This window comes from Macrosteles quadrilineatus, unplaced genomic scaffold (genome assembly GCF_028750875.1).
Source record: "Macrosteles quadrilineatus isolate MER2022 unplaced genomic scaffold, UCM_ALF_1.0 Scaffold_7__1_contigs__length_78375512, whole genome shotgun sequence".
Taxonomy (NCBI): domain Eukaryota; kingdom Metazoa; phylum Arthropoda; class Insecta; order Hemiptera; family Cicadellidae; genus Macrosteles; species Macrosteles quadrilineatus.
This window is the reverse complement of record NW_026542600.1, coordinates 3496487-3518474: the sequence shown is the minus strand read 5'-3', so window position 1 is coordinate 3518474 and position 21988 is coordinate 3496487. Positions and strand designations below refer to the sequence as shown.

At 34.6% G+C, this 21988-nt stretch overlaps 2 protein-coding genes across 2 annotated transcripts in view; one reads left to right on the top strand and one right to left on the bottom strand.

The window, feature by feature from the left end:
• Positions 1 to 8752, bottom strand: part of LOC128998087 (uncharacterized) — a 28364-nt gene extending 19612 nt beyond the window's left edge. The window contains exon 1 of the mRNA XM_054424080.1: positions 8683 to 8752. Within this exon, the coding sequence (XP_054280055.1) occupies positions 8683 to 8735 (53 nt within the window). The 5' untranslated portion in view covers positions 8736 to 8752. The remainder of the gene's footprint in view (positions 1 to 8682) is intronic.
• Positions 1 to 21988, top strand: part of LOC128997751 (flotillin-2) — a 309529-nt gene extending 287541 nt beyond the window's left edge. Inside the window, exons 2-9 of the mRNA XM_054423408.1 lie at positions 10850 to 10944; positions 12551 to 12752; positions 13691 to 13923; positions 15131 to 15250; positions 15370 to 15584; positions 16133 to 16316; positions 17430 to 17576; positions 19879 to 21988. Of these exons, the coding sequence (XP_054279383.1) occupies positions 10850 to 10944; positions 12551 to 12752; positions 13691 to 13923; positions 15131 to 15250; positions 15370 to 15584; positions 16133 to 16316; positions 17430 to 17576; positions 19879 to 19908 (1226 nt within the window). The 3' untranslated portion in view covers positions 19909 to 21988. The remainder of the gene's footprint in view (positions 1 to 10849; positions 10945 to 12550; positions 12753 to 13690; positions 13924 to 15130; positions 15251 to 15369; positions 15585 to 16132; positions 16317 to 17429; positions 17577 to 19878) is intronic.

Genomic DNA, 21988 nt, shown 5'->3' with positions numbered 1-21988 from the left:
TATTTTATAAAAAAGGCACATTTGCATTTGATTTCTATTGCAATACGAATTACTAAGAAATCACCTCCCTATGTCGACAATTCGAATATATACAAGGGTTAAATTATGTAATGTCTGTTGTTTTTTGTTGGATATACGTAAGGACAAGAATTTGTATGGACTATTTTATGAAAATCGTTATTTACCAATCCCTATTGAAGTCTTTGATTACTGTATGTGTACAATATTAAATGTATAATAGTATATTACGTTACTAGTCCTGAAAATAAGTGTTTACCGGACGAGTGTGGTCGTTCCCGTGCGAGACGAAGTCGAGTACGGGATTACCATACGAGGCCGGTACACACATTTTGGACGAGTTACGTACGATAGTTTACGCCATACTACTAAATCCGTACAAATCCTTATATATTTCCACCAACTAAAGGACTAAAAATCACTAGTCATAACCTCTGAGAGAGGTTATTTTTTTGTTTATAACCACTAATTGCCACGAAAATACAGTATAATCAGCTGATTGGTGTCCGGTAAAACTCATTGCAGAACAGTATTACGCAATGAAACCCCATTTGAATAAGCTGGCGGCAAACAGCTGTTTTCTGGACTAAATCCTTGCGTGGGAAGTTCTTCAAAATAATGTAGTGTGGCGTCAAATTTAATATTCAATCTAATGTTGTGTGTTGTATTATGCATCGCGGCTATGTTGTATGTTCCTGGTCCTACCTGAAAGGAAGCATGGTATGCTGGTAGCAGGACTGGTAGTCTGGTAGTGAGGTAGTGGTAGGTCTGCGGCTTCTGTGGTAGGACCGTGGCCTTCGTGAAGGACCTTGAAATCCAAGGACACTCAAAGCTACTCTCCGTACATTGTCCTCACTACTGATTTTTATTCATCAGATTTTACCTTTTTGGGACATTTTTTGCGAATTTCTGTATAGGGAATAAGCTATTCGTAGTTCTTACTGTAAGACCTGGAACCGCCGATTGACTTTTTTATGTCCCCAGAGGCCAAAAACACCACCCGTCAAATTCATATACATGTGTGTGTGTTTGTTTGTGTTTGTCCGTTATCCAAAGACTATACTTTTCGTCATGCTGCACCGGATCTTTAAGCTAAAGTTCACCAAATGTAAATTTTGTACATTGTTTTAAGCTTAATACATTAACGTCCATAATAATTTCCCTCTTGTGTTGTCGTTACAAACGAAAATATATCACTCTGCTATTTGGAATAAAAAGCAATATGTATTAGTCCGCCAAAACAATTTTTATTTCATTACTGTAATTATTTTACATTTCTATTTGTCTTAACATTGATAAAAGTGTATATTTTCAGGGCATTGTACAACATAACATGACAATGGACAAAAAAATGTTTCATACGATTATATTATATTTGTTAATCTTGACTATTTTCTTTGGCAAAATCAGGGGATAAATTGTACAGCTATAAAATGTACAGTTGATGTCCTCTACAACGGCTTATTCTTTTCACTCTAGGGAGAAAAATATCTACTTTATCCCCACAACGCTGTAATGAAAACAGCATTCTTTCAGTACGAAAAAGTATTTTATTGCAGTATATCTGTTACAATCATATAATATTCATTGAAAAAGTTTACTTTAAATCAGGTATTAATACAATGGGGAAATGTGGATCTCTTAAGAGTCATGCCCTAAACAGATTTTCATGGCGAAGTTTGTAAGTAAATAGATTTCAAAATGAATAATTTCTTCTAAATTCCTAGCCTCGTGTATATTGCAAACAATGAGATGTTCCGCCTCAGATGATTGCTACTCTGACGTAAGCATCAACATCAACGGTTCTTTGCCCCCTACTTAGCCTATGCTCGTCTGTATGCAGATTATACAGTGGAGGGGTCTGGGCATTCCTTAGGTTTAGACCCAACACCGTAGTCAATGTCCTGTCTTTTACTGTCAACGTCCGTACCGCAAAAACCTTTAGTAGGCTATCTTCTGGGAATAGGTTGCAAAAGTCACATTTTGTAGTACTTGTGTCTTTTAAGTACCCCATAACTTTCATGAGTTGACATTGGTTTTCTGAGCCGTTATATTCATTAAAAAATTTTTATAGCCTTCACTGAACACTAAGTGATCAAATAAGTGGGTAGAAATTGTAAATTTTCTCTGACAACAAACTCTATATGTCCAACAGGAATTTTAGCTAAATACTAAATAATTTTAGCTATAATCGTATATTTGATTTACATCGATGTTAAGATTAAATTCACCAAACTCTTCAAAACTAATTCTTTCTCATCAAAATTATTATTTATCTATTTTTAAGACTTATTGGTTGTTTTTGGTGGCTTTTATATGGTTGCTTTAACTGTATTTAACTAGACATATTTGGTATATAATGAAATCTCCAACTCAATAGGTTTATTATCTAAAATATAACTAAATTTGCCAACAGGGTCTTGTCTTATTGTCTTTCAAAATTCTCATGTTAAGGTAATGTAGTCATATTTATTTTATTAAATCAGCTAAATACGCTAATTCATCGAATGGGAAATAGTTCAAGACGGTAGAAAAATCTTTGTATTTTTTTGCTCGGTCTACAAATTTTTTAAACGTTTCATGTATAGTTGTTAGTATTACGCTTGATCTCGAGCTTAAAATTCACTTGCTACTTATAATTGTGTATGATAATTAATCAATGATGTTGTATTTAATCAATGTTATTTCATTTTAACTCCTTATACGTGGTGCATTCGTCGTTGTTAACTGGGTTTTTTCCATCTTAAATGTTATTTTATTCCATAGACCAATAATTGCTATTGTTGATAATTTATAAATATTGCAGTTAACCACTTGTTTGGCAATCAATAGTCATTTTATGTTTGGTCGTGAATACATCTGATTTCCTTCTAAAGAACAAGTTTTTGAACATTTGACCAGTAAAATGTCTAGAAGACTCACATGTTTTTTTAACGGGTTAAGTTATAAATTATCTTTGTGGTAGTAAATTATATTACAAAAATATTCCTTTACATCTTGGTGAATTTTTTTCACGAGCCCAGTGATTCAATATATGTTTATTAATCTTGGCGTTTGCAACATCTCTGAAACAAGGATTTATGGAAATACGATTTCCCTTTTCATTCGTGCTAGCGCCTCCATGTTATCAAACGGTATTATTAGAACACTTGTGTAAGTTTCTATTTATATCTCATCGTTCGTTTAGCAAGTTTCTACTTTCTATTTCATAATGACATCACCAAAGTTCTAGTGACATAAAGCGTTGGTGGATCCTTCTTACCAAATTGTTCAAACGTTTATCTGATCTATAGTCAATGTTTATTTTAGAATCATAAATGATAAACCAACTGAAGGAAACGATATGTACTGCTTTTTAATGTGTAATGAGTGATATATAGAGGGGGTCTCTGAATTCACCGTAGTATTATAGCTTCTCATTCAAACATCATTCCCAATACAACAATTAAAGTTTATGGAGTCTTGAGCCACTTGCCGGCGTGTTTTTTTCGCCACGTTATATCAGAATTCCTTCGTTGTTGTTATAAATATTTACCTAGTTCGGTCGAGAGTCATAATCGTGGCATAATTTAATCACGAGGGGGGGGGGGTTGGGGTTGTAAGGTTGGGGTCTGGTATGAGGGGGGGGGTTGTAAGGTTGGGGTCTGGTATGAGGGGGGGTTGTAAGGTTGGGGTCTGGTATGAGGGGGGGGTTGTAAGGTTGGGGTCTGGTATGAGGGGGGGGTTGTAAGGTTGGGGTCTGGTATGAGGGGGGGTTGTAAGGTTGGGGTCTGGTATGAGGGGGGGGGGTTGGATCAGTCTTTTATGGTTTGTAGAATTTAAAGTCATTTTAGAATGCTAACAACAATCAAAACTAACTTATAACAAAAGATTGCATCATATGCATAAACCTTAATTATTGCGTTTTAAGTTGCTTACAATTTTTTTGAATTTGTCTTTACCTGGCAAAGAGAAACTCTATGAACGAGTTTAGTACAAAATATCTTATAATAGTTCATGCTATTGTTATGCTAAATTGGTTGGGTTATTTTGTAAGATCTTAAAAACTTTTAAATTTGTTATTATTCTAGATTAAAGAACTTTCAAGACTTTTCCAAATGCTCCTTTAGTGCGCTGGGGCGTTTTCAATGGAAGAGCTCACATTTTGCGTTTGTGTCTACCATTATAGATTATAATTTATACTTTCGGTATTTAAACGCTTGGCGTAACATTTCAAATATTGGTCGATAAGTTGATTGCAGTGTCCGTCACACTAACATTACACAAACTGCAATTAATTGTTATTGAGCCTTTGACAGAAAAGGGGTTTGTAACTCAACATACGACGTAAGACTGGTTGAAAATCACAAGTAACTAAGTTTATACATTGTCTATGAAAGGTTTATCTCTAAATACACGGTCTAATCAGCCAAGAACGCTGTTTCAACGGGATTATTCGAGCAAATACTTTAAAAAACAATTGTCTAACCTCTTAAACAAATCTAATACAGTATTTTTCAAATAACTGTATGCGTACATTTGCATACGTAATGTCAGTCTAAATTAATCAACAACCGCCATAGGGTGGACTGTAACACAATAACTATACTAATTACAGTACTGTATTGTACAACCTACAAAAAATGAATAAAGTCTCATTGGCTCAAAGCATTGCTTAAACCTGTGTATTTATTTTGTGATTAAAAGTTTATAACTGGTTTAATGTCAACTCGTCGTCAATTACAGTATTTTTAGGCAATGTCAAACACAACATGAATCTGTATTGTTTTCTGTATACTTCATCCAATAAGGGGTTCTTCTCTAACACCCCTTTGTAAACCGTCCCACTTAATTTTGAAACTGAGGTATCATTTTTTAAGTTTATTATCCATCGAAGGGACGAATGACAACTAAAATAGTTATTTTCCCTAGGGCTTCGCCCCCTAGCTTTTGACTCATCTCGAGAGTGGTTTCAAATGTCCAGGTGCTGTTGATCAAGTTGCTAAAAAATTGTTTTGATTTTAATTTTAATTTAACAGTTAATATACCTTCAGTTGAATTTTTTACCACAGTCAAATTTCAACACAAGAGAAGAAAGATTTTTTTTATTATATAAAGCAAATCTCAAATAAAACTATCCTAATTGGCTACTTTTATTGATAAACAGTAATTGAAGCCTGATTAGGGATAAATCACTCATTTTGTTATGGATATACAAACGACATACTGTAGTTAGAATATTTTTAATTAACTGTTCAATAATCTATTAATTCTCTTCAATGTAATTCTTCTTCAATGAATGGAACGGAATTCTGTTTATGTTATTTGGGTTTTCATATAATGTTTTTTGTTGGAATGTTTTTTTAGCTTAAGTCGTCTTTGAAATATAAAAGGGTATACGTTACGCTTTAGAGACAAGTGTTGTACACATTAAAATGCACAATTTGTGAATGTTTCCCCGCGTTAAAATTTATATAGGAGGTTTGATAATTAGAGGATGTAGGTAAACAATTGAAGTAGCAAAATGTCAATCACAAACGGAATCTGCGACCCTAACTTATAAAATACGTCAAACTAAAATTGTCCAACTATCGCCACCATAGTGATCTTACAGTATAAGTTGTGAGTAATTAGCCTTACCTTGTAGTAATCCTCGGCTAGTGTGTGTGTGAAGCACTGACTATGAACTAGAGAGGTCAATGGGAACTGGGCTGCGGCGAATAACGGCCTCTTATACCTTGCCTCGGGTAACGGTCCTCGGTCCCTTCCACCTTCCACTCCGTATCATCGTCACCTTTCTTTCACTTTTCATTTCTACCAGAGGCGTACCTGCGTATCGTCACATCATCTAGCTAGGGGTCTCAATGTGGGATCCCAGGATCAATAATAAAAATCGCATGTAAACCTCGCTCTTCACTAAACTCGTCAAGTCACGCCGGGAAACAACAAAATGCAAATTTCTGCTCACTGCAGTTAACTAAAATACGAGGACGAGGATATAAAAGCGTTGCGTCTCCCCAGCGCCGAGGGCAAATGAGTATCCCCAGCGCCGAGGCCACAAATAACCAAAGGGTGCTCAGTGATGCAGAAGTGACGAGGGTTATTGCATTCTATTTTAAAATGGTATCAATGAGTTTAATCTGTGAAGCAGTAAAGGTTAGGTTAATCATTCAAGTTTAAGTGCGAGCATCTCAAAAGTACGAGAGTCGGTAAGCTGAATTAATAAATATTCATTAAATGTTGATTTAGAATTGGAAACGTATTATGTCTGCAATGAAATGTATGTAAAATTAACGAAGTGACTATTCGCACGTCATTCCAGTGCTGATTGTCTACAATGCTCAATTGGTCACACGCCTTTACCGCAGTCCGTTGCTTTTGTGAATTCCAAAGCGGCTGTCAAAACTGTCAGATTATGCCAGATAGCCTGCTCGGCGCTAGGGAGACTCGGCGCTGGAGAGACGCGGCGCTCGGGAGACTCGGCGCTCGTAGACAGAATCTATAAAAGAATCAGTTTCAGCAGTATGTTATATTGACAGCAATAAAACAATTCAAGATACAAGTAACGAAACATCTGTTCATGTAGCAACGCGTTTATGAAGTTTGAGGCTGTAATACATAGTTAGCGACCTAGTTTAGAGATAGATTGGTGCGAATCAATGTTGTGGTAATCCATTTCGTGTGTTTACAGTAAATATTCTTGGGCTAACGATATTATTAAGTACTTCAATCACCGATTGTCGCTATGTTTGCCACATCAGTTGCGTTTTTCACGTGTCAAATAAAACTCCTTAAGTTAACATAAAATTAATAAAAAGTATGGACTATTGTCCCGTTAATCCCTTATGATTAACAACCATGATCATGCAAATAATTTTATTTATTTAATTTTTTATGCAGCAAAACAGAATTCATATCCAGACTACGGTAATGGCTGTTTTTGTGACAATTATTAAAACTTCCAATGATAACAAACTACATCATGTATTCCACAGAGAATCAGCTGTGATATTGAACCGGTTTACGTAGAATTCTCTTGAATAACTTTGTTTGTTTGTTCTTTGAAACGCTAAGATTAGATTGTGATAGTGTTAGTATTGACATTGGAAACTTTGAATACCCCGTTTATTATCAATAACATTGTATGCCCTATGAAAGTCATTGGTTCGTTTATGAACTGAATGTTGAAAACGTTAAGTCTGAAGGGAAATAGAATGTTTTGTTTGTCAAATGGAAACCCTTAGTGAAAGTTAAATGCTTTCCATCCATCCTTATATTACTTGGGTGATTAATTTGATGTGCGTATCAATTTATGCTTCCATTTGAGATTTTCTTTTGACTCCTAGCAGGCCGTCCCCCTGAGGAGTTAGCACATCACTGAATAATGTGTTTAAATCATTTTAATGCCCATTAACGGTGTACCAACTTTTAAAGCTCTACCTTAATTACTTTTTGAAGTATTTAACTTTGTCGGGACTTTTTTTCCACTCTGTATACAGTTCTTTACTTCCTAAAGAAATCATAAAATATAGGGTCTTCCATAAGAAAAATCAAAGTTTGCGACCATTTAAAAAATGGCGGCTAAAATTATTTTTTCAACTTGACCAAAATTAATAAAATTAAAATCCAAGGAAGTTACCGTTTAAAATTTGTTGATATATCTTATAACTTTCAAATAAAACAGCTGGCACACTTATACCAATCAACCTGTATATAGTGAGAATGGTCAATATAATATACATTTCACTTAACACTTAATACATTCTAGCTAAGAGTTAGAAATGAATACTCTTAATATGTTACACTATTATGTTCCTGAGTCAAAATATACCTCTAGAATACAACTGGCATACTCTAAAAGTACTTTAATGTACTTTAAGGTAATGCAATTGGATTTGATGCGGTCGCAACCTTTCAAGCAGATTATTTCATTTCCTTATCTACCTTTTAGTTTCCTCATGAAGATAGGTTTAATGTATTCTGTGCTGGGATTTAATACTTTTAAATGGTACATTAAGTGAATTAAATCGGGCTCATAATACTGATTACAATTTAGCTAGTTTAAACTTTTAACATACATGGAAAATGTAGAGATTACAGATAACTAGGCATTATGTATTGTGTTGCATATTATTTAGGCTATACTAGGGAAATATTCATGGAGAATCCGAAACAATAATGTAAATAGTAATAAACCCAAGTTATTATCTGTGTTAATGTAATTTTGATGTATCGGTATGATGTACATTCATTTCTGTAAATATGCCACATGCCTCTTTTTGTTGAATAGAACTAGGTAAATTACTAATACAGTATCCATGAAAATAACATTTAAATACAGTCTTGATGCATTGGTATGATTAATGGAATGAATGAATTTTTTAAAAATTTACATTTAAAATTTTAATTTTGCAAAATTTGGATAAACATTTTTCTTAGCAAGATTAAAACAAAGAAAAATAAGTAAATAGAATTATATAAGTATCACATGTGATAGTTGTTACATTCTATACATTATTCAATAACTCAATCAAGTGTCATTTTCAAATACTTTCAATTTTATATTACCCCAAATATCTACTGCAAACCCCTATAAGAAGCCAACCATATGTTAGATAATACATTAGAGATTTGTTATCGAGGTATTGTACAACATTTAAAAATTAATATTACATCAGGTTTTACCTAAGTTTGTGTTTAGTTTTAGCGTAGAGTCCTGCATCTGTAGACACAACCATGGTAGTACAACACTCAACTCTACACACACACACTGACTGAGACAAGCCCCAGATAACCGATTATCTCTGTAACTGACCTTGCATCTATCTCAGCTCCTCCCAATGATTATAGGTTTCATTCCAGTTTTCTGCTATATAATATATAATTATGCACCTTGCTCTCCCCAACATTTTATACATTTGAGTCGATACATTTGGTGATTTTATTGGTGTATACTGTATATTGAATTTGAATTTTTCAATGAAGTTCTGAGCAGTTGTGTAGTAAAATGGTTAGATTGGTAGATAACCTTTAAGAATACTGATATGAATTTTTTATTGTTTGAATTATGTTCTCTATTTGTCAGTAATTAGTTTATATTTGACATATTATGTGTGAAATAAGGAAAATCAAATATTGTTTGTAATATTCTAATTGAATCTCCGAGAATGTTTAGTGTGAATTTGTCACATAGTCTAATATAAACAGATTTTTTTCAATCATCTGTATTTGTTCTTCTTGTCTACTTTCTGTAGCAGGTGCAGAGAAATATTTTTCCTCGGTGATAAAGGATTTCAGGTTTATACAAGCCCTAGTTTTGTCAAGCCACTATGCTTAAGTAGTGTTTTACCTATCTAAGGCAAGAAAAATTCGGTTCAATTGTTTTTTATAGTTTTATTTTTATCACATGATTAACACTGCATCACACAACTAGTCCATTGCATTTTAAATTAATATACTAAATTTTTTTGGAGAGGGATGAACCTGAATATATGTTTTTATGGTGGGTAGCTTTTAAACCCACCAATTTGTATGTAACTTCTGGACCAATGTGAATCCAAATCTTATGCTCTTATTTTACTATTAAGAACAAATATTCAAAAATTATAAATAATATATTTAATTTTTCCTTTCCCTTTATATTTGGACTAACAACTGTAGCACCTGTATACATTCTAAGAAACACCCTGAATAAATACTTCTGTATTGCTATATGGTTAAAGTATGATAATGATAATCTCTTAATCATTGTAACAGAACAGCTGGGCTATTAAATTTTTCATTTGTTTGAACATATTCAATTATAATTACTTTGTTTTGGATTACTTTGAAGGGAAAAAATTGCAATCACAAGTTTTAATGTTCACCAATTATTTTTTATGTCTGTTATGTTTTTTTGGTATCAGAAATCTTGCAGTTTTGTGGTTGCCAAGGTTTATTTTAAACGTATCGTCAGATTTATTTAGTGGAAAATATGTGGTCTGGGGATAACTCAGCATTTTTGTTGCTCAACTTTTTGAACAAGGTTGCTTTTCCTATAGTATAGATGAACTTTAAGTTGGTGCAAAATTAACTAATGAGTCAAGTTGATTTACTCATGTGCGATTTAACTAGTTGTTATGTTAGTGTAAATCTTCGGTGGTATAAAATATTTTTAAATATGTTACACTTTAATTTCTTTGACTTTATTTCCTCCAACAGCATGTGGATGAGTTGCGTTGACCGAATTCAATATGATACTTAATGTGTACCTATGCAAAATGTATGTTTGAAGAAGTTGTATTTTTAATTACAATATTCTCATAACCGTTAAATATGAAATGATTCATAACCGTACCGTTGAATTAGATAAATTTTAATATAACTATGCCATAACCATCTTGGTATAAATCACATGGGCAAGGCAGTGATGAGATAGGGGAGGCAGTGAACCAGATCAATGACCTGTTTAAAAAAGTAATCGTTAAAAGTTCAAGTGTTTAAAATACTGTAACAGTTTATAGACTTTTATTTGGAAAGTTTTCCATTTCTATTGGTAAAATGCAAGTTTTTAAGACGTTTTGATTTTTTTTAATTCAAAAAAGTCATGAAATCAAGATGGATCATTTCCGCAATAATAAAATCACATAGATAGAGCATACCATCCCCAAAAATGCACTCTAAAAAAAAGTTTATAGACCCCCATTATGTTCCGCACTCTGCACATTATCCATTCTATAAAGTTTTAGGATTTGTAATATTTCAGATGATTTGATTGAAATCTAGAGTAACATCTCAAGTAAAGTTGATGAAATATGAAGTAAAGTAGTATGAAAGGCACATTTCTAGTTCAAGTGTTTGTTCTGTGTTGCAGGGGGTTGCTGTGGGTCCCAAAAGAAGTCCACCATAGTTGGAGGATGGGCCTGGGCCTGGTGGCTGGTCACCGATGTTCAATATCTCTCATTGGAGGTAAGTCTCTAAACACTTATTGTTTGTTTAAGCTTAAATGTTTTTTGTTTACAATTTAGTAAATATATAATAGAAGGAAATCTATTCCTGGCAAAAGCAAGTTGTAAAACTGGCACAACGCTGTTGACAAATTTTGTACTATAAAATTTGAACAATCAAACAAACTCAACAACCTCCATTGTACATATTTTGTATGGGCAAACAATAGTGGGAAAAATGTGATACAAAGATGAGGAGAGTGAGGTTTGTATTATGATCGTAAGTTACATTTTAATTGCCCTAATGTACTCCTGGTAAGAGATTAGCCTATTGTAGACATTTTTCATCAAGATTTCTTAAAAGGTTTTCACTACGTATCGGGATCTGGTATAGAGAAAATCCCCCTAAAACATAACAACTTACAGTATCTAAAGCTGCAATATGACAAAATAAAACCACTCAAATAGAAGTGTATATAGTTCGGCCGCTTAGAAAGCGACCTCCTCCAGCATTGGTTTAGCATTAACCAATGCAGGTCGTTTTCTAAGCGGCCGAACTATAGTAGTCAAAACAAGAAACAAGAAATCATAAAGGAAAACAGATAGTACAAATAGAGGGTAGTTACTCAGAAGATTTAAAAACAATAAAAAGATTAGGCAGTAGGCTATCTACTGATTGCATTTACTACCTTGAATATTGTATTTACTTGTGTCATCAATATACATTTTTCAGAAGTACCTATTATAACTTTATGTCATCGTCAGCTCCTTGTCTTACATTAGGTTTACTTGCATATAATATAATAGGTTACGTACCTTATTCCATCTTCAGTCTTAACTTAGTCAATGCTGGATGACTAGTTTCGGGAACAAAGTCCCATTATCAAATCCTTATTTAAAACATCAATTGAATATGGTCAAATATCCGACGTAAGTCTTCATCAATGTATACATGCAGGTTGACGACACATAAAGTTTACACATTTTACATAAATATAGTTACAAAAACAATTACGATAGGCCGGCCACATTGAATACGGGACAAACCGACGCAGGTTACACGGCGGACACGACAGAACTAAGTTAAGACTGAAGACGGAATAAGGTACGTAACCTATTATATTATATTCGATTATCAGTCTTGGTGGCAAAGATGTTTTACTTGCATCTCGGCTGACAATACCGTTGCAATATTGTTGGTGTTTTAGCGGCTGTGTTGCCTATTCTTTGTATTTTCATACACATTTTCGCACGAAAATATAGACACAACACAGACAATAAAAAATTAAGGACAAAATATGCGCATGTATGAGCGCCATGAGCGGGCTCAGGACACAAATGAGTGCTACCACAGACCCAAGGCCATGTAAATTTTTTTATCATTTGTGTCATTTATATGTATGTGTGAAAATAAATATGCTTAGAACAACCGACACAGCTCCTACAACTCCAACACAGAGAGAATGCAAGTGAATCTAGTGTACGACGAGTGCTGATGATGGCCTAAGATCAAAACATCTACTTGAGAAAAATGTTGATTGAAGACGGAAGTAAATAGGCCTACAACTTCAAGTTTGATAGCTTACAAAGAGCTTTAGTTATTCGACTGAATGATTGATGTGTCGCAGGTTATGACGCTGAACCCAATGTGTGAGATGGTGGAGACGTCGCAAGGTGTTCCTCTCACAGTGACTGGGGTCGCCCAGTGTAAGATCATGAAGGCAGACGAACTGTTGCAAACTGCTTCTGAACAGTTCCTGGGCAAGAGTGTGAAGGAAATCAAGTCTACAGTTCTGCAAACACTGGAGGGCCACTTGAGAGCTATTCTGGGTCAGTTGACTGTTCTGTTGCCGTTCTTGTCCTGTTATTATCAAGGAAGTTTGTCTTAGTCCCTATTAAAACCACCATAAGATATACTATATGGAAAATTGCATATTGCTGTGTAATATGTGTGTGTAATAGGTTGGTACTGACTGTTCATGAAAAATGTTTCTGACTCAGTAAATAGTAAGCAGCGTATTTCTGTACTCTTTTTAGCCTAGAAAGTTCTTTTTTACAGAAAAGGACTGGTAAAGTTAGCTGAAGCACAACAATAAAGTTACGGGTCAGTTTTGCAATATGCTACAACAATGGTATAGGTACTTTTGACAAAGCTACCTCCCCCCTCCTCAGCACATACTTCTCCATCGCAACAATGCATGAATTGCAATAGTGTGAATCATTTTGATTGGCGAGTGCTCATTTACTGACTAACCTGTAATAGAAAATGCATTACAATAGAAAATATTGTGAAATTCCCCATGAAATAATAGACAAGTGGAAAGAAATTTGCTCAAATCTGCTGCCTGATAAATATAAAAACAGGTATGAAATTTGAGTACTTCATGTTTACAAAGTGTCAAAATTATAGACATATTATGGTTATGTTAGTCTCTACAAAGTGTTGTACACAACTTACCCAGGAAGGTGTTTAGAGTATTTGCACAGGAACTATCATGCTTGTACTGTAAACACCTACATCACAGCCTTATAACGTAATATCCTAATACAGTATGAGGAATTCAACATAGGATCTTAGTTACCACTTTACAATTACATAGTGATCAAAATTTTAAATCTTAACATTTAGAACTTATAATGAAATGAAATGAAAAATCATTTATTTACACAGGCATATATAATATTTTGTATGATGAGACAGGATGGGCGTTGAGATCTTATCCTTTACCATCAAGGATGTATATTATGTGTTTGTTATGATGTCTCAGGAACATTGACTGTAGAAGAGGTGTACAAGGACAGAGACCAGTTTGCAGCACTAGTACGTGAAGTTGCAGCCCCAGATGTAGGCAGGATGGGCATTGAGATCTTGTCCTTTACCATCAAGGATGTTTATGATGATGTGCAATACTTGTCCTCGCTGGGTAAAGCCCAGACTGCAGCTGTCAAACGTGATGCTGACGTCGGTGTTGCTCAGGCCAACAGGGACGCTGGAATTAGAGTAAGTAGATCATTTTTTGTTGTACTATCTATTAATCTGGTAGATGGACAAACAAGTGACAGCTTAGTGCATTAATATTAATCTTCACAAACCTTTACAGGACCTTTAATATTTCCTATTACAATCATCAATCTTGACAAGTACGGAAATGTTGTCTTTACCGACAAACTAGGTTCAATACGGAAAAAACCTATATTCAGTAGCTTTTTATCGTTTGAAAGTTAACCTAGCGTCCTTGATCCATTGGGCTTTCAGGGAATGGCCGAAGAAACAGCTGATCTTTCTTAACCAATCATAAAGCTACCATCTCATTCTTACTACTCTCACCTTAGCCACACATTAGCTTCTCATCCTAGGCACTTATTTGGTGTGGCCATTTTAGTAACAGGCTGCTTCTGTGGACCTTCTATGAAGGACTAAAAGGAATTTTCTGCAAAAGTGTGCTACAACTGTACAAGTGTACTAACTGTCTTGTCCAAAGTAAATTCACTCTCGACAGGCTACAATACAATAGTGTGTCTCTATTTAAGTTCTGCTCCAAAGCAGTTATATAAAAGCTTCCTACAATACAAGTCTTCTAGTTTTTCCCAAGTAGAGGAACTTCAGTACAGTAGCCAGTAGCGTAATCAAAATAAAAACTAACAATGAAAATAAACCGTTTAACCCAAGGACAAAGTTCTTAATCACGATGGTAAAATATCTTGCTAACTGTTTTGCAAAGTTTCTAAAGGAGTGTGGCTGTTTTGGCTTGTTTTGTTAATGAAGTTTTGAATATTAACTAAATGATTGTGCATACATATTTGCTCCTAGTAGAAGGAGTTTTCCAGTTTTAGAGACAGTCCTTCACCTATGAAATATCTATCCTTTCTTTCTGGGATTTCAATCCACCAGATCAAGGCATTGCTAAAGCCTTAAAGCCTAAGGTGAAAGGCAGGATTCAAATCTGGTCTCTAGGACATGTCTAGACACGTCCTCTGCTCTATCCACTAGACTGGTTGCTTCTTATATTTTTAATTAACTTTATGGTAAAATATAAATTTTTAGTCTCTCAAAATTCTAAACGCCTTCATAGAATAGACTTGAAATAATTCTACAATACAATGATAAATTCTCGTATGTAGTTCTCTTTCAGTATTTTAATTTTTAATTTGTTGTTAGATCTGTTTGAGTTGTTTTTTACTTTTTTATACATTTCTTATAATTGTAGGAAGCTGAATGTGAGAAGTCAGCAATGGACATAAAGTACAACACTGACACCAAGATAGAAGACAACTCCAGAATGTTCAAGCTACAAAAGGCAAATTTCGACAAGGAAATCAACACTGCGGTAAGTACAATCATTAGGAATCAGATAGATAATTTAGTACTTTTCACCACCTGATTTCATTGGCCTGTGTAATATATATCGTATTTGGTTCGGAAATGTAAAACACATTTACTTTGTAGAAAGCTGAAGCACAACTAGCTTACGAACTTCAAGCCGCCAAAGTACGCCAGAAGATCAGAAACGAAGAAATACAAATCGAAGTCGTCGAGCGTAGAAAGCAAATCGAAGTAGAAGAGCAAGAGGTACAGAGGAAGGATAGAGAACTGAAGGCGTTGGTGCGACTACCTGCCGAGGCTGAGAGTTACAAGGTTCAGACAATCGCAGAGGGTAAAAGGTAATTGCACACAATGATATATAGTTTACTCTCTGACATCAGCAGTCATGCCCAGATCAAGCAATTAATAGTTCAAAAATATAGATTTTGGCTGCCGAAGGGTAACATATTTTTCCATTTGTCATCAATAAGTTACTCAGCAACAATTATGCCTATGTTTTGTAGGAACGCCAACAGTGAAATCAGCTGATTTAACGAGTGGGAATAGTCATTCCATGCAGTTGTAGGAAAAACTGTTTATTGTTACTGTTGTAGAACACCAGCCATGGGATGATCAGATGTTTACCATCAAGGTCAATTTTCCTCATTACCAAAATCTTGAGAGGATGAAAAATTAACACTGCCAAATGCATTAAAGCTCACATTTATTGTAAGAGTCTCAAGGATATACAAGAATTTGACTCATAATCAACATTTATTTCTTTTAGTGGTTCACTCATTCAAAATAATGTGTTAAATTCAAGAGTGTTTACCACATGAATTTCTTATCAAGAGGCTTTTGCCATGGAGGGTTTTGTTATTGAAACCTTTATATCTTTTCCTCCTAGAACGCAAGCAGTGGAAGCAGCCAAGGCAGAAGGGGAGAAGATCAAGTTGCTGGGAACTGCTGAGGCCCAAGCCATCGAGTGTGTGGGCAAAGCTGATGCCGAGAGGATGCGAGTGAAGGCTCAAGTGTATAAACAGTACGGTGACGCAGCCATCATGTCTCTGGTATTGGACGCCCTGCCTAAGGTAAGCTCCAATCTCCATTACATGTTTTTTTTTCCTACTCTAGTGGCATTTCACGAGAGAGTCACAAGAGAATAAATGTTTAGTGGATGTGCCGGGGATTGAACCTGTCCCTCCCGCACCGAAGTCCTAGCAACACAACCCAGTTATTAGAATAAGATAAATCTTTTATCTTCGAGATGTTTTATCATCTTAAGATAAAACTTAATATTAAATTTTAAGATTTTATTTGTGCTTGCAGCTGAATTTCCCTTTCTTAGGCCACAGTAATTTTGGTCTTGTATATTCAGTGGCGGTCCCAGGATTTCATTTGGGGGGGGGGCCCGGAATATCCCCCAGAAAAAAAGGGGGGGTCCAGAGATCCCCTCCTGGAAAATGTGGAATTTAAAGCCTAAAAATGATTTTTTGTATGAATTTGAGCTCTAAAATATGCTCAAGCTAATAGTATTTATGTTCGCTAATAAAATATAAAATATGTTGGGGGGGATATATCCCTCCCATCCCCCCCCCTTGGACCGCCACTGTGTATATTCACCAGTGCTATTGTAATATCATGTGGGTAAAATAGTTATTTGTGCATACTAGTGAGGCAAGTGGCACTTTTTTGAACAAGAGACAATGTTTAATGCACAGGTCTAACTAAGTGTGTAAATTTGATCAAAATATAAAAAGACACTTTTCTCACAAAAAGCACATTATATTTTGTTTATTGTTAAGTGACAACAAAACATCTGATTTCAGTTGTAACACAATGTAATAAATCGTAGAAGTAATATGTTTTATAACTGAGCTGCATTGTTGAGAGGTCAGGATGCGCAATGCTCATTGACAAACTCAAAACTGCTCGGTAAACACAAAATACTCTCCGTCCACATACTGTTCCATTGATACTGTAATTACCTTGAATGAGTTAACATAATTCAGATACAGACCATTTCATGTTTATTAAAATCAACTTAAAAACTATTAAAATCAAGCCTAAAATTTGTTCTTAAGTTGTCATTTGAAATGTGAGCATATAAAATGTTGAAAAATCAGTTGTTTTATAAATAAAGTCAAATGAATAATACCACTTTGTATTGCAACTGAGTGATAACCTTTATTGTGTCGTCTCAGATTGCTGCAGAAGTAAGTGCTCCACTGGCCAAGACAGAGGAGATTGTCTTGCTGGGAGGCAGTGATCACATTACCGGGGAAGTGAACCGTCTGGTCAGTCAGATCCCGCCTTCAGTCCACGCGCTCACCGGAGTTGACCTCTCCAAAGTGAGTATCCATTATTCTTGACTCTTTATGTGAAATATACATATTCTATCAAATACTCTCTTCCTGAAGGTGTTAAGTGTGCTAAGTGATAGCAGGTGTATATGTGGATTCAGATTTGCCAAATGGTCTCCTAAATTGTGAATTGGTATATTTATATTGGAGATAATTATGACTTCCATCAGTTATCCCCTGGAAGAAGAAGAAGAGCATTTTAAAAGTATGCTCCAGGAGGCTGTATTTTTATTTCAGGATTAGTTTTGCCAACATTGTCATTTGAAGGCTTCTGATGCCAATCAATTGTGAGAACACTATTACCAAAACGATGCAGTGGTACGACTTTGGCCTCGGTGGTCTAGTGGATAGTGTGCCGTGCTGATATTCTGAAGGTACTGGGTTTGAATCCCGCTAGTAACACTAACTTTTTGTCTAAATTTTTTCATTATCAGCAAGTTTGGTTGGTTTGGTTAGGTTATGACAGTTTAATTTTATAATTACATCATTATAAAATTAAATTTAAGAAATTTATAGTTTTATTTTATGAACCAAACTATTTTTTTGTAGTAAACCTTCGTCGGTCAATCAGAAGCATTCAAATGACACTGTTGGCAAAACTAATCCTGAAATAAAAATTGTGCCTCCAGGAGAGCCCCTTTAAGTCAAGAATGCTCAATTAGAGACCTTCCAGCTTGGGCAGGACTTCTCAATTAGGCCTAGAGCATGTTAAGTTGGTCAAGACTGCTCGAGTTGAGCCCCAAACCCAAAAAGACTGCTAAAGTAGAACCCATCAAGGCAATACAGGACTGTTCAGTTACAGCCCCACTTGTCTGAGCAGGGCTGCATGATTGCCCAGGTAACACTGCTCGGATAGAGCTTCCTATCCTAGGCAAGACTTGAAGCTCAGGCAAGACTCGATAATTGGAGCCCCACAAGACTGAGGTTCTGCTAGCTTAAGTTGCTTACACCTGTTGTTAGGCACTGATCACATGGCTCTACTGGCACTAGATTGTTACGGAAGATAAGCCATGAAGAAGGGCAAAAGCTCTTTAATTGAAGGTGAGAACTGAACTGGTAATAGTAACCAGAACTGTGAGGTGATGGGGGTTGCAAGGGCATGCATGAGGCTACATGAGGAGTATCCTACCTCCAGAAACAAAGTGTGTAGTGAAAAAAACCTAGGTATATAGAAAAATACCTACCTTAAAATTAAAACAACTATGTCAAACCAACATCAGACAAAACAACCCACTCTGGCTTCTCCTAAATATTTGTCTTACCTTTCCCACCCTGTACTTTCCAGTACAGAGTGGGGAAAGTCTAAGCTGATCAGTATAGTTGTGTCCAGTTTCAGTTAATGTTTTTTTTTTTTATATCACTTGTATTTTTTTTGTGTAATGCAGTATGTATGTAATCCATTTATAAATGAATGGTATAAATAATATATATCCATATAAATATGAAAAGAAACTTTCCCCACTCTGTACTAGAAAGTTCAGGGTGGGAAAAGTAAGACAAATATTAAGGGGGAGCCAGAGTGGGTTGTTTTGTCTGATGTTGGTTTGACATAGTTGTTTTAATTTTAAGGTAGGTCTTTTCCTATACCTAGGTTTTTTTCACTACACTTTGTTTCTGGAGGTAAGATACTCCTCATGTTTTCAAGTGACTGTAATATCTGCATTCACCTAAATACCCGATCTAACTTAACATACCTAGTGAAGTCTTTTCTTTTAGTTACGGATCGACGGGCCTGGAATTTTTTAGATATTTGTGAGATTAAAATAATCTTGTTAGTTCCAGCGAGATTGACTCTTTGCTCTGAGACTTTTTCCAGACGAGATTATAAAAATACCCCTGCCACAGCAAACCTGTTGTCTTAGCGAATTTCCATTTGCCTGAATTGATTTTCGATAAAATCTTTTTTTAATAACAATAGGTTTAATGAGTTCGTTGCTGATACAGGGAAACTAATGTTGAGAACAAAGAATCTCATCTCGAACTTAAAATCCATTCTCGTCTATCCCTACTTTTCATATTTACATGGATATATATTTATACCATTCATTTATAAATGGATTACATACATACTGCATAACACAACAAAATACGTGATATAAAAAAACATGAAACTGAAACTGGACACAACTATACTGATCAGCTTAGACTTCTGAGTTGTTGGCTTTAGAGCCACCAAGCTAGTCTGAAAAACCCATAACAGAACATTTAGCAATATGATAAGTCCATCTTACTGTGACATTGAAATAATTGTCCTTTGAAATCATGAACTTAAAATAATCTTTTGTTTCAGGTCCTTAGCAAAGTCCCAGGAGCGAAATAATGCAGTTCACCAATAGCGCTTAGAGCAAATTCTCTCACCATTTACCCAGTACTATCCTTTTCTATTAGTTATTTTTATATTTCTTACTATAGTTATATTAAGTGGATATGCTTTGTTGCCATATGAGCTACTTTTATCTAAAGAGAAAATAACCTTAGTTTAAGTGTATCTTACTTATCATGCATAAATTACAGGCCACAAAAACACTACAATATAAATATGGTAGTTGAAATGATTATAAAATTGTTCATACCTGGCTGTTGTACCACAACAAAGCTTATTAAGGTCGAAAAATGTTTGAAAGTTCTTATTGAAACTCTTAAAATAACAATCTATGTTTACTCGTAAACTTGATCTAAAACATTTTAGAAAAACATTTGATTGTAAAGTATTGTCTAGAACAGTCTTTGTTTCATACATGCTGAAATCTGCATTTTTATCAATTAAGGTTTAGGTATGTATCAAAATATTATTAGAAATAAGCCATGACAATGTAATTTTTTTATGTTCTTCCCCTTACTGTAAATCATTGATTTTTCCTGGAAGATGTCGTAGTAACATTAGCCTTTTTACATAGTTACTAAAATTATGTACAAATATGTGTCATTAGAACTCGAGTACAATTTCATGTTGACGAGGCAGGACAATTTATAAAGCAATGCTGTTAAATGTAAATGATTCTTGTTCTTTTGATTCTTAAATTGATATTAGTGAAAATGTGTTTCAAGTTTAAATGAGAACAACAGCCCTTCTTAAACCTAATGTCATAATTTTCTATTAGTTTACTAATAAATTTCTTGCAAACACATATTATCTTTTGCCTCTAGCGACATAGATCTGTGTTTGTACATGTTATTACAGATGAATCTAGTCAGGAAACATGTCAAAGGAATATCCTGCTAAGTATTTTATGGCTGTCTCTTATTTTATGTGCATTTGTATAAAACATTAGTGTATGTAGCATTGGTTGAACGTGTCTTCTTTTTACTCAAGACCAAAATACCCAAAAAAGCACCTACTATTTATCTTAACGGTTGCTTATTGATATATTCTCATAAAACTTAGCAAGGAGTTAATTCTAATATGAAGTAACATAAAATTAATTTGTTTGTGCTTGGGCCCAAAGGAAGACAATGTTCTTATTGTACAAAAATAAAAATAAAAACAGCACGGGAATGATACACCAAACTTCACAACTCCCATTAATATTCACTCACAGTTAAGGATAGATTCAGCGGTGGAAAAGAAAATTACAAGTATTCCCTTACAATGTTCATGAGGAAACAAACGAGTCATTCTTGTTCTAAATGTTTCTTCAAATCACCCATCTATTTTTCTGTAGTTGCAGATTTATAAATTCTCTTATACGCTAGTAGATATTTTGGAGGATTTTACTATCTGTAAATATGTTGTAGATTGTCAACAATTCATTCATTTTGTATTCATTTCTTCTTAAATATTATGCAACAAGACATTTTGTTTTAGGCATGTGAACAAAACTTTGGTTACCTTAGGAGTGTTTATACCACTCATCTCTAATGTAGGCTATTTCTTGAAACTAACTTTATTTTAATGAAGACAAAATTACATAGTCTGATAACAAAATCATTTGCCTTGCATAGGTTGCATAATTTGTTCATAGTTTTTTTATTTCAAGATTTGTATTTTTTTATTAGCATTTTCAACACTTTATAAAAAATGTCTCACGTCCATGTAATTGATTTGCTTTAAGTTTTGTGTTTTTCATCTACCGCTATGAATTTATTCACTGCCATTCGTTTAATGTCGTGTTAATAGGGGAGAGTGGTGTAATTTTGTTCTTTACCTTAGGTTAAGTGAAAGTTATACGCAGTTTGGTCCATAATACTCCACTGCAATAATCGTACGGTTTGTAGTTTACCAGATCCAAGCCTAGAGCTGCACAGAAATGTCTCTACCATCACGATTAAGATTACGATGTGTGTTCATCTTAGCTTGAATGTAACGTTGTGATAGTTTGTGACAACACAGGATGTAAATCAATCATGGTGTTCATACCTTAGTATCTGGTACAGTTTTTCTAATAAAGGTATAATCTTTT